The 12,997-nt window shown below is 42.8% G+C and overlaps 1 protein-coding gene across 1 annotated transcript in view; it reads left to right on the forward strand.

Moving 5' to 3' along the window:
• The window catches only part of LRRC1 (leucine rich repeat containing 1), a 126,571-nt gene that overhangs the window by 68,340 nt on the left and 45,234 nt on the right, over positions 1–12,997 (forward strand). The window contains exons 3-4 of the mRNA XM_082663208.1: positions 3,782–3,860; positions 6,914–7,003. Coding sequence (XP_082519334.1) covers positions 3,782–3,860; positions 6,914–7,003 — 169 coding nt within the window. The remainder of the gene's footprint in view (positions 1–3,781; positions 3,861–6,913; positions 7,004–12,997) is intronic.

Consider the following 12,997-nt stretch of genomic DNA (forward strand, 5'->3'; position numbering starts at 1 on the left):
CTATGCTGCTCCTCTACTCTTATTTGGTTCGAAGTGTAAGTGTCCTTCTTTGTTTCATTTTCTCCCTTCTCTGAACTTCTGCAGCACTTAAGGTATGATATACTGGTATTATTTGAAAATATCTGTTGATGACCCATTTTACAGATAAGGAAATTAGGCACAGGTAGGTTAAATAGTTTATCCGAGGGTGCAGACCTCATAAATGCAGAAAAGGTTGGTGGTCAGCCTTGGCCTCATTGAGAAGTGGTTTTTGTCTATAGTTTTTCATATGTTTAGTCTTAAACCTCACATTTGTCCAGAGCAAAACACTTGGAAGACAGTTAAAGGGGATTGCAGCTGGGAATAACCTGCAGCCTTTATACTATCTCTTGTAAGAGATCTGGGACCAAGCAGTTTTCTTACTAGTAAAACAGAGATAATACCCACCCTACAGGGGATATTTCATGACTCAGATTAGAGAGCAACTGTCTTTGCAGAGATTTAGCAATGTGAGTTTCTCATTTATTCATTCAGTACCTGTGGGCTGTTTAAGCTTAGTACAGTCACCCCTCGGCCTCCGTGGAGGACAAAAATACCAAAATCCGAGGATGCTCAAATCCCTTATGTAAAATGGCATAGTATTTGCATATAACTTTGCATATCTTCCCATATCCTTTAAATCACCTCTGGATTACTTATAATACCTATTACAATGCAAACAGTTGTAAATACAATTTAAATACTGTATAAATAGTTGTCCAATGAGGCAAATTGAAGTTTTGCTTTTTTTGGACCTTTCTGGAATATTTTTTTAATATTTTGATCCACAGTTGGTTGAATTCCCAGATGTGGAACCTGTAGGCCGACTGTACTATGTCAGCTTTGGGGAAACAGCAACAGACAAGGCCCACATGGTCTTTCTTCCCAGTGAGCCTAGAGTTCAATAAGGGAGATTGACCATCACCAAACAATTATTTAACTAAAACTGTAACAGATTTCAGGAACCTGAGAGCACGGGGATCCAACTGAATCTTGGGGCCCAAAGGAGGTGTCCCTGAGGGTGTGATATTTTAGCTAAGTATTTAAGAAGGAACAGACGTTCCCTTCCTTAGTTTTCTGCTCTGATAATTTCAGTAATTTAAAGCAAACCAGTAAGCAGGACTCTTCTAGCCACACTGTTGCCTTCCTTGTCTAAAGCTCTTATTTTTACAGGCAAATACCTTCTTTTCAGTTAAATTAGCAACATGCGTATGGTAGAAAGAAATGGTCTTTGGAGTTGAGACCTATGTTTTGTTTGCCGATCTTGTGTACAAGCTGGTTTGCCTAGGGATGGAATGTCTTCCTACAAGGCAGCTCTGTCTGGACTGGGTCCAGCTGTGTTCTCTGGAAGTTGCTGTTGTTACCCTCAGATACCCTGACTCCAGACCAGCCCCGACCAGAGTTCATGTGTTCCTTGGTAGGCCCATCTTCCTGAGCTTCAGGGATGTTTCTGATGGTCTGAGAAATATTAAAGACTTCTACCAAATTGATGTGCCTTTCCTCTTTCTCTGTTTCCTTGATCTTTTCCTCAGATCAAGCAGAAAGCTGCTGTACAGTGTGTGTGTGGGTGCCAGCTTGATCTTCCCTAGCACTTGTGAGGTGACGGGTGCAGCCCTTGCACCTCTTTTTTCAGCCTTATAAAAACTGCTCACTAGGACCTGAAATGGTGGCCGAGGAGGGACAGTCAGGAGTGCAGGGCTGACCAGCACCTTTTACCTGGGCAGGCCTCACACCCTGGATAGCCGTGCTGGTCCTGTAGTGATGGATGGATGTACCTTTGTTCGTTCCTTCTTTTGTTTTTTCGGTCTTTTCCTTTTTTTTAAAATTGAAGTCTAGTTGATGTACAATATTGTATTAAGTTATAGGTGTACAATATAGTTATTCACAATTTTTAAAGCTTATGCTCCATTTATAGTTATTATAAAATATTGGCTATATTCCCTGGGTTGTACAATATATCCTTGTAGCTTATTTTATACCTAATAGTTTGTACCTCCTGCTTCCCTCCCTCTATACTGCCCCCCACCCAACTGGTGACCACTAGCTTGTTCTCTATAGCTGTGAGTCCACCTCCTTTTTGTTATATTCACTAGTTCATTCTTAATGTGGATAAGCTATATATATATACACACACACATATATATAGTGTGTATGTATGTGTACACATGCATGCAACATGCATGTATACACACATACATGCACACATGTATGTGTACATATGTATGTATGTTTGTGTGTATATGTGTGTGTGTGTGTATGTGTATATATATATATGTATATACTGCTATCATATTTATGAAACTAGGATCATTAATAGTATGTATTCTTCATTACCTTATACGACCATGCAAGGCAGAGAATTGTGTGAGGCAAATGTTACCACAAATTTAAATATTTGCAGCTTTTAAATTTGTACTTGGAGCTTTTATGTAGCTTCTGATTACTTTGTGGTGTTGGAGCAGGGCATCCATTTTTCCCTTTATTTCTCCCGTCTCCTTTTCACCCCCAATTTAGAAATATTTGGTGTGTTTTGGCTCTGCTTGCCTTTGTCGAGCTGGTGGAAGAAATGGCATGGGATCAAGAGAGCCTTTTCTATTTTAGCCCTTCTTAACATTAGTACGTCCAAAATAAATGTATTCTTGAAATTAAATGCTATGAACTAACCTTTTCCAGCCCTGAAAGCTGTAACCTCAGGGTTTAAACCAAGAGAAAGAGGAATTTAAAATAGCATTTTTGGTCATTTCAAGAATCGCAATGTTTAGTGGCAGATAAACGTGGGGAAAAATATTCAGCCTCATTAGTAATCAAAGGAATATAAAAGAAAATGTTGCCAGACTATTTTACCAATAACATGGGCAGTTTTTCAAATGTAAGAGAAAGAAAGGAAGAAGGGAAAGATGTTGAATCGGGTGGTGGAAGTATAAAGGTGTACCTGGCCCCCTCGAAGGCAATTTAGCAGTATTTGTCAAGTGCTGCAGAGGTGTTAGTGCCTCTGACACAGTGATTACACTCTGGGAGCTTAGCCTAAGGAAATAACCAGAAATGGACATAAATATAATCATAACGTTAGGAACTTGGAAACAACCTAAATGTCCAACAACTGGGGATTGGTTACATGAAATATGGAAATGTGTGCAGTGGGCTTTTGTGCCACTAAGAATGGGAAACTATTTGGAAAAATAATGACAGGGGAAAAAGTTTGTAAAATAACATAAAGTGAAGCTTGAACCTAGTATTTTGAAATATGATCTATTTATACGCACACTCTGTATGTGTGTCTGACAATTGAAAACATACATCAGAATAAAATATTGTCTCTGGGTGATGGGAATGTTGGTGGTTTTTTATTCTTCACTGGAGTTTTCTGTGTTTTCCAAATATGCCTATAATCAGAAGAAATTCCATAATTTTAAAATGCATACTTCAGAATACTTTGTACTGATATAACCATATGAAAACATAGGGGAAATAAAGCCTACAGGGAATTACCAACCGAATGCCCTCAGTGAGTTTTGATGAGGTGATGGGACTTGGTGGGGTGGTTGTTTTTTATGTTTTTCTTGAACGTGCTTCTGTTCAGAATATATCTTATATTAGGAAAGCAAATGTAAAATAAATGTAGAAAAGTACTTTAGGAATCCATGCCATGTTTGAGCGGAGTTAGTACTTTGTAGATATTCCCTTGCGACTGTGGTCCATCTTGAGGATGATGAAAACTGTTAACAGTCGTGGTCAGTGATAGACATTTTCTTTCCTTCTGCAGATATTCCTGAAATTCCAGAGAGCATCTCATTCTGTAAAGCACTACAGATCGCTGACTTCAGCGGAAACCCACTGACTAGGTAACCTTTCTGCTTGCTTTTCTGTCCATAGTACTAAGGGTACCCTTTTTGAACATGGGGACGTCAGGAGCCCCTCCTGTGGCTCCTGGCTCAGTCGTGAGCCCACTGACCAGTGGATTCCAGGCGCCTGTGTTGCCAGAGTAACTGAGTTGATGCCCAAACAGCAATGCAGGGACCAGCCCTCCAGAGTCCATTCTAGATGTCTCTCTGGGCCAGGTGGGCCCATTTATAAAATTTCTCAAGACTCTGTAAGCAACCTCGAAGAAAGGAAAGTACTCTTCCTTTCCTTTTCATTCCCTTTTTTTTTGTTTTTTTTAAAGTGTCTAGAAAAATTGAGATTGAGTTAAAATTTGGGATTCATCTCATCTGTCTCAAAATTGCTTGGATCTTCTTGGGTATGGAGTGCTGGGGAATGCCCTATTTCGTTTTGTTTTTCCCGTATCTGCTTATTTTTAAGAAGTATAAATACGTCTTAAAAACAATTCTGGTTTTTGTCTTTTGAATTTTAGTTATTATGTTACTAGTAATATTTATTTTTATGAAAAATAGTACTCTAGTAGGCTCTAGCCTGATAGCTTTCTAACTCACCACCGTTGTCACGTCTTGTCCTCTTTCTTAACCATCATCCGTACGGTTGTCCCTCTTTCTCAAACCTTTCTGTAGCTCCCCGTCCCTGTAAGATCAAGTGGGAGCTCCTGGTGTGCTGTGCAGCCTCCCCACCGCCCTCTGTCTGACCTTGGCCGGCCTTTCCACCTGCATGGCCCTCAATTGCCTTGTCTGATGTTGTGGCCTCTGTAATAAAGGGCTCCAGGTCTCTGATTTCACTCCCCCTCGTTTTGACGGTGCCAACCCTTTCGCTCTCCTTTAAGATGCAGCCTGAGCATCACATTTCTTCAGGAGGCCTTTCTTGACGACTCACCGAGGCCCCTCCTCTGGGCCCTGTAACCCTCTCTGCGTACTTTTCTCATAACACTCGAAACCTACACGTAAATGATCACTTTGACCAAGGCCCGCCAACGAGATGTATCCCTCTGTCATTTACGGTTCTATCTGCAGCCCTACTGTACTTTCTGGAATGGAGTGAGCCCTCAGTGTTTGTTGAACTGAACTGAGCTATTTGTGCTCAAGGCAGCTCGTAGGGTTGGGCAGCTGGGAAATATTATGCTGTTCTGGAGTTTTTTTGTTAACTCTTCAGTTGCTTAATCCTCTTGTCTACTTCTTTAGTGTTTTTCCCCTAATGTCTGCTGATATGTGACTTTATCATCATTTCAAAACTCTCTTGACCAGAACACACTGCATCGTATGAGGCCTTACTCAGTTTTCACCCTGGACTTGTTTTTGGCAGGTTTCTTAAAGGAAAGCCGTTTTAATTTGGCAGGTGTGCTCTTTTAAGAATTAAGACGATGTCTGTGAGTTGAAGGGACCTTAAAAATTATTCAGCGTGGCCTAGTGATTTTATGGCTGAACAAACTGAGGCTCCAAGAGGTGAAATGACCTTTCAAGGTCATGCAGCCTCTGAGCAGTAGCTCAGACTAGCTTTCCTCTCTCCCGACCTTAAGTCTGGCCTTCCTCATCGGGTCACATCACTAGTTTGGCTCTTAATGTTAAGAGCCAGTGAAAAAAGCAAATCAGCCATTTAAAGATACAATTTCCTTATATTTACGATCATTTTAGCTAGTTTTAAAATTATATATAGTTTCTGGTAAAAACTCAGAACTGTTAAGTTGCATCTTTTGATATATAAATTAAAAAAATCTTAGCTCTATTACACTATGGAAGAGGTTGCAACTTTGTAAAAACCATTCCTGAGAATGTATTTCATCGATTATGAAAATCCTAGTTAATACTCTTGTCTTTCAGGGCCTGCATTTGGTTTTGAAGTTTGGAATTACCTGTATTAGATGTCAAACAGCATAGGAATTGTTTTTTAAAAAAGGAACCTAGAGGGGCTTCCCTGGTGGCGCAGTGGTTGGGAGTCCGCCTGCCGATGCAGGGGACACGGGTTCGTGCCCCGGTCCGGGAAGATCCCACATGCCGCGGAGCGGCTGGGCCGTGAGCCATGGCTGCTGAGCCTGTGCGTCCGGAGCCTGTGCTCCGCAATGGGAGAGGCCACAACAGTAAGAGGCCCGCGTACCGCAAAAAAAAAAAAAAAAAAGGAACCTAGAAAGAGGAAAGAAATGAAAGATTCTAATCTAGAGACTATCACTAAGGCAAGAAGTCCTCACCACCCCCTGCAAAAAAATGAGTTATGTGTTCTTTTCTCCATGTTAGCAGATTTATGTATAAGCATTTTAGATGCAATGAGATGTTTTTTGCTTTCAGTTTGTGTTTTTTCCTCTCCAAATACTAGTAACCATAGAAATATTGAAAGTAAACTTTCTTTGCAGGTATTTAAATAATACTTTTGTTTTGAATCCTCACTCTTCAGTAGCCTAAGGGAAGTATACAGAATTTCTCTTTGTGTAGAACGTTGTGAAACATATAATCATCTCACATGATTGGCATATTAAATCAAATCAAAAGAAAAATATTAAGAAAGTAGCAACTGGCTGTCAGCTGATCAATTGTAAGTAATCCGTAGCTTTGCTCTGGGTATTGTAAGCTACAGGAAGAAAAAAACAGCAAGCAACCCTCTTGTGTTTTATTGTAATATTGTGGACTAAAATTTCTATTTTCTGTTAATCAATAAAGTATTTTCACTCTTAGGCACTTTCAGCTTCAGGAACTATGTATCATTTTCTTTCATAGCCATACACTCGGTAGGCTCACAACATTGTTTCTCCTTTATTCTTACAGCTTGAATATCTTTCCTCTCTAATTATTTCTGGATCACCCTGTCAGCAAGTATTTATCATACCCCGGTACTGCTAGGTAGACCAGGTCCTTATTTTTTTCCTTATAAATAGAAAGACAAGACAAATATGTCATACATAAAGTAATTTTAGGAGGTGATTTCAGTCAGCATACAGAAGAAGTCTTTATATTTATGTTAGTATGCACCATATATGCACTTCTCTTTTTCAACTATAACATTTTTTTTTTGTTTGTTTTAGATTGCCAGAAAGCTTTCCCGAATTGCAGAATTTGACATGTCTTTCTGTAAATGACATCTCACTGCAGTCTCTGCCTGAAAATATTGGCAAGTAAGTTTTTATGTGAAGTTTGCGTATACAGGGTGAAAGGGCGTTTATATCATCAACTCCACTTCCTTCGCTTTTACAGGTCTTGTTTTTCTACTCAGAAAGCCGTTTAGCCAGTCTTCAGTATCTCCCTCAAGAAAGATCATGCAATATCTCCCTCAAGGAAGCCTCTGCGTTTTTGCATCCAGTTGCCCCTAAATTTTAATGGTTAAAAAGGATGCTGCTACTTGTTACTAGTGAAAAACCTAATTTGTTTTGAAGTTTTCTCTAAACTGATGGATTCCAGAGTAGTTAATTGAAGCGAAGTAGCATGTGTTATATAGGTGGTTATTAAATACTGTCAGAAACGACTACTCGTAGTAATTTCATTGAAAACATAGGGCATGTGCCCTAAACAGCAGCTCTGACAGCGTTTGTGTGCCGTGGACCTGGGAACAGGGAGTTAGGGTGGTGTGTCTGGAGAGCAGGTGTGGTGTGTGTGTGTGGGGGGGGGGCTGGGGAGAGGGGTGGGATGGGACGGGCACGTGTCCACGATGCTGGCTCGGAGGTCGGGGAGGACAGCCATGTCAAGAAATAAAATCCTGTGGAGAAACTGTATGCTGGTGAATCAGTGTTCTTTTGCACATTCCCACAGATGAACTGATTGATGGAATTATCTTAGTAGGTCTTCTCGTCTTCTCCATCCCTTCAGGACAGACATTGGCTTAAAGCAGTCTGGTGGCTCATGCTTGACCACTTAAAAGCCCACCGTGGCCAGCTGACACTGGTGGACCGGTGTGTCCTGCCGTCATAAAGGATTTCTCTCGGCCTTACCCGTCCTGCCTAAGTTCTAAGATAAAACAGAAGCTCGCCTTTTGGGGAACTGCAGTGTATCTGGGTCTGTTCTGCAAAGGTTCTCTTGCCAGACGTCTGAAGCCCCCTGCGTCCCCTCCTTGCAGGAGGAGGACGGCTGGCTGCCCTGTTTCCGTCTGCAGGTCTCTGTTCCTCCGAGGTTCACGCTGATGCTTGGACCCTGGGCCAGCACATGTGCTGATTAAGAACTGTGCCCCTTAGCTCTCAGGAAGGGACAGAGACAAGAGGGTCCCTGAGTTCATGGTACCCGTTGTGGAGGAAATTAACAGTGTTTTGCCATGGATTTCATGCACTGCACTCTTGCTGTGTCAAGTTTCATATATTTCTAATTAATATAATAGCCACTGAAATACTGCTGCTGCCCTCCTCCTGCCCCTTGGGGTCTCTGGAATCTAATTCCCTTGAGACCCTCCTCCACTCTCCCCGGCCTCCCACTGGCCTGATGGCTGTCCCTTCCATCCCCTCATTCATGTCTTTTTAAACAGGTTTCATGCTTTGAGAGAAAATATGTTCTTATTAAACCAGAGTTCCCTCTCACTCCCTACTGCATTGTTTTTATGGAAAATGTTACTTAACAATCCTTTCAGGATAATTTACAATAGTCTTTATGCCACTTTTCTGTTAATATCTATGTTTGTTTTTGTCAACGTTCAGCGTTTCTTGTGTATCTGCTTTTTTGATCAGTAATAAGGGCAGTTTTTTGTTTTGTTTCAAGTTTAGATTTAATCAGCTTGTGTTATTATTACAGCCTCATATATACCGCTTGTTTCCAAAATAAAATGCCACTTTGAACTTGAACCGTGTGGTGAATAATCACCCAGAAAGTAAGAATATTGGTTAGAGGAGTGAATCAACTGATTTTTATTAGGTCAGCTGGTGAAAATTAATGGGAAACGGGACGTTTCCTATTCCTGGTTTTGTTACCGTAGCAAGAGACTCCATGGTTTCTTCCTGTTGGACTTAGGGTTTATGTGTCCGTTCTCACTTAGTAGAAAGAAACGGAGAGCAGACTCCTCCCTGGGGAAGACTGGACCCCTCTTGTGCCCTGGACGGTGCTGAAAAGGCACTTGAAACGGCTGAGTTGGTGACTGTCCAGGAGATCTTCTGTTTGCATAAGCATACTGTACTTTAAACAAATCGTTATTTGACACTTACCAACTTTCCTCTTGGGAGGGACTCTTCAGTTTCCCGAAGATTCCCACATGGTTGCTCGGGAGCATTTAAGCAAATATTTAGTAACCAGAATACTTCTCAGAGACAGTATGGTATCGTAAACAAGGCACAAAGATCGGGTCTTACAAAAAATACGAAAATGACATCGAATGGCCACTTGCATGACGGATACTCACTGTTGTCTCTGTGGATTCTGAAGTGGAGGTTTGGGCATAAATTAACCCTGCCGATTTGGTCAGATGGGGCAGCTACCTCAGCATTGGCCTTTTGAGCCTCAGTTGACGATGGGATCTCGGCGTCTCCTTTCGGCACCTGGCACAGCACGTGGCCTTAACTGGGAGAACTGTGGGTTTCTCCAGGATCGGGTGGGCGTGTCCCGCCTGGAGGAGAGAGCCCAGCCTTTAGGACAGGCAGCCTTGCAGGGCCTCGGAGCTGAGGGCAGCCTGTCCCATCCCGTGTGATTCGCTGACGGCAGTTTGAAGAGCATTCGGGCGTTGATGGCAGAGTTGGAGGTGGAGTCCGGCACTCCTGGCCCCAGGCCTGCTTTTCCCCCACTCCACCCCCATCACTGTAGGACAGCCGCCTCCCGTGGCCCTGAGGGGCTCAGTGACTTTCTCCTCATTCCCCTAGCGACACCTAACAGTCCATTTTTTAAGTAGTCAGGTCCAAACAACTTGATAAGCATTTTTGTCCTAACAACCTAGCAGCTGTTCGAAAAAGTAATAGTATACATTGAAAGACTGAATGTATTTCCTTCTTAAACATCCCCAAATCTGTGCTCTGGGAGGTGGGTTACCCGATGGGCACCTGCCCAGCTTCTCAAAATACCATGGCATTTCCTTTTCCACGTCCTCGGCGTTCGTCACCGCTTTGCAAAGATGCACTGTCCTCGACAGGCGTGCAGAGGTCCCGTGAGTTTGCCTCAGTGCACAGTAGCCCGCTGCCGGCGGAATTGCTGAGTGCACTGTTTGGGTGCTTGGGAGTCTGCAGCATCAGCTGTTGGTGATGAGCAGCAGCCAGCATCGCCCAGGTGGTTCATGTTCTACAGGGCGTGGCTACGTGCCAGGTAACCGTCAGTGCAGTTACCTTGATAAAGCAAGTCTCTCAGGTAGTAGAATCTTCATAATACTTGTGGCAAGATGAGAAATGATCAGGAAAATCTTTTGAACCACAGAGAGTTATACGGGCTACTTCGTGCAAAAGCACACATTTTTCTTTCACTAGAATAAAAGTGTCTCAAATTTGCTGACTCTTTTCTGTGATGGCCCGTGAGTACATTACTTGGTCCTTCAAAGGAAAGGTGATACCTAACAAAGAGTGGGAAACGAACTCACCTTCAATGGGTGTTTTAAAACCCCTTTGTTAAAAATAGAAAAATACACCTTCTGATTAGTCTTTATGAGCAAGTGTTTGATGTTGGGGAAGATGGGAATTTATCAGCTGAATTTCAGCAAAGACCTTTCCATAATCAGAAGAAATTTGAAAAAATTGGTCCTAGGGTGATTTAATAAGTGCAGCTGATGACGCAGTTCTTGGATCAGTGTAACTTTGTGAGGTGTCTTTTTCACCTGTTACAGCCATTAAACAAGTATCAAAACAAATCATTTAGAATCAGTTTTGTCCCCAAATGTAAAACAAAAGATTTACTACATAATACAGTATTTTCAGTCTCATTGCTTTCACTAATGAGAGCCAGAAAGATTTTTGTATCTTTAGTAAAATATTTAAAAATATTTTTTCTTTTGTTTTATCTTCTACTTAAATTTTTTTGGTTTTATATATTTTATAATGTGTACAATATAATGGCACATAGTGCTTCTATATTTTTTTTTTAAATAAATAGAAGGATTAGGAAGGTTTACTCTTTTTTTTTTTTTTTTTTGCTGTACGCAGGCCTCTCACTGTTGTGGCCTCTCCCGCTGCGGAGCACAGGCTCCGGACCCGCAGGCTCAGCGGCCATGGCTCACGGGCCCAGCCGCTCCGCGGCATGTGGGATCCTCCCGGACCGGGGCACGAACCCGTGTCCCCTGCATCGGCAGGCGGACTCTCAACCACTGCGCCACTAGGGAAGCCCCTGAAGGTTTACTCTTAAACGTGTGGGGACCACCACTCTAGAGCAGACTGTTTGGGAGTCCCTTAAGCCAGAGACCAGTGGTTCTCAAACTCTGCCTTGTTGGGCCCCTAGGTGTTCCCGGGAAGTCTCTGCCGGGAGTTGTGGAGAGTGTGGACCAGTGCCCTGGTTCGTGGTCTCTGCTGGTCCCTGTTTGTACCACCACAGCTCTGCTATTAGCTTTAAAGTTTTTTTTTTTTTGTATCGGTGTTCCATATAATATTTTCATTTAAAAAGTCTGCTGTATATGTGTTTCACTCGAAGTTTGGAGACCCCTGTTTCAGATGCTTGGTGGTGCTTGTTTATTGTAGCAGCATGCATTGGGGAGTTTTCACTGGGTTATAGATCCCGCTGAGCTCTGCTCAAACCAAGCAGAGAGCTTCAAAGCCTTTTATGAAAGTGAACTTCAAAATTCTTTACCTGCCTCCTCTCTTTACAAACTGGCTGAGGTTTTTCCCCACCTAATGGTTGAAATTCTGCCTCTTTCATGAAACCTCCAGTGATTGGAAGAGGTGAAATAGATCCCAGACTCAGATTCCCTGACCGCCCCTCCCCTCCCCCCACATCGCACACACAATCAGCCCTTGAGTGCTTTGTCTGCGCACAGAAGGCTAGTTCAGTGTTTGATTGTGTGTGTATGTGTGTGTGTGTGTGTGTGTGTCTGTTAGCGTGTGCACCCAGGCCACCTTGTCTCCTGTAGCCGTGGGGCTCTGGGTCTGAGACCCTCTTTGTGTCTCTACTGACCCTGCCGTGGCTCTGACACGCTGAACAAGTTCGTGGGACAAGGTGCACAGTGTTACCTCCTGCATGCTGCTGGTTTCCAAGCTGACATCGTAGATGATCCAGTTAGGTTCCAGACGCTTTGTGTTGGGACCTCGTTAACCTGTTCCTCCACTGTCACTTTTTGGGCTAAATGCTATATAGTTTCTATAAAAGGTTGACATAAAGAAATAACTATGAAAAGAACCTGCTTCCATTGCCCTGAAATCTTCTACTGAAGAATAATTATTATCCATTAATATTGCTTAATTTCCCCCATATAAGGAGCCACTAGGGAGAGATTTTTAAAATATTTATTTTTTAGAGGGAAAAATGCCTCACCGGGAGAACTGTAAGCGTCTTCCTTTTAATAACAGTTCTGACATTTATCACATTTCCCTTTCTGCTTTTGTTGCCAGAAAGCTCAGAGCTGGTTCCCACGATCAGCGAGAGCAGCTGTGTTAGTTTCCATGGGATGAAAGGACCTGGAGACCTGGGAGCAGAGGTGCTGCGTGGCATGCACAGTGGGTGGGGGGGAGGCGGGGCAGTGCTCTGATGGGCACACCTGTCCTGTTACAGCACCCTACTCACAGGTTAGCATGAACCATCCCTAGTTTCATTAGCTTTGTCTGTAAAATGGGGGTAAGTAATCTGCCCGTGTGTGTGTGTGTGTGTGTGTGTGTGTGTGTGTGTGTCGCTGGTGGGTGGTAGAGCGGGGGTTTGAACTTGGTTTCTCCCTGGAAAAAGCTGCATTTCCTTTGCTGCAGGTGCCCCACTGAGCACACTAGTTTCCTCCTCCCTTGCCCGGCCCTCATTTTCTCATTCATGAAACTTTTTACATATTTGCACTTTTTAAAGAGCTCTTTAAATCCCTCTTAGAAAAAGTTGGGGTAAAGTTAAGTAAAGGACTTTATCATCGAAGGTGACACTTAGCACAGAAGGGCAGCGGTGGAGGAGGAGGGAGACCTTCATAGGACCTTCGAGAGTAGAGTTCCACGTCCGGGATGGGCTTTAAGAAAACTGTCTGAATAGAACGGATTTTTCAGATAGGCCCTTGAAAACAGTGCCAAGTGACAATGACTTTTTACTATCGCTAAACACAC

The sequence above is a fragment of the Grampus griseus genome (assembly GCF_964374135.1).
Source record: "Grampus griseus genome assembly, chromosome: 10".
NCBI classification, from domain to species: Eukaryota; Metazoa; Chordata; class Mammalia; order Artiodactyla; family Delphinidae; genus Grampus; species Grampus griseus.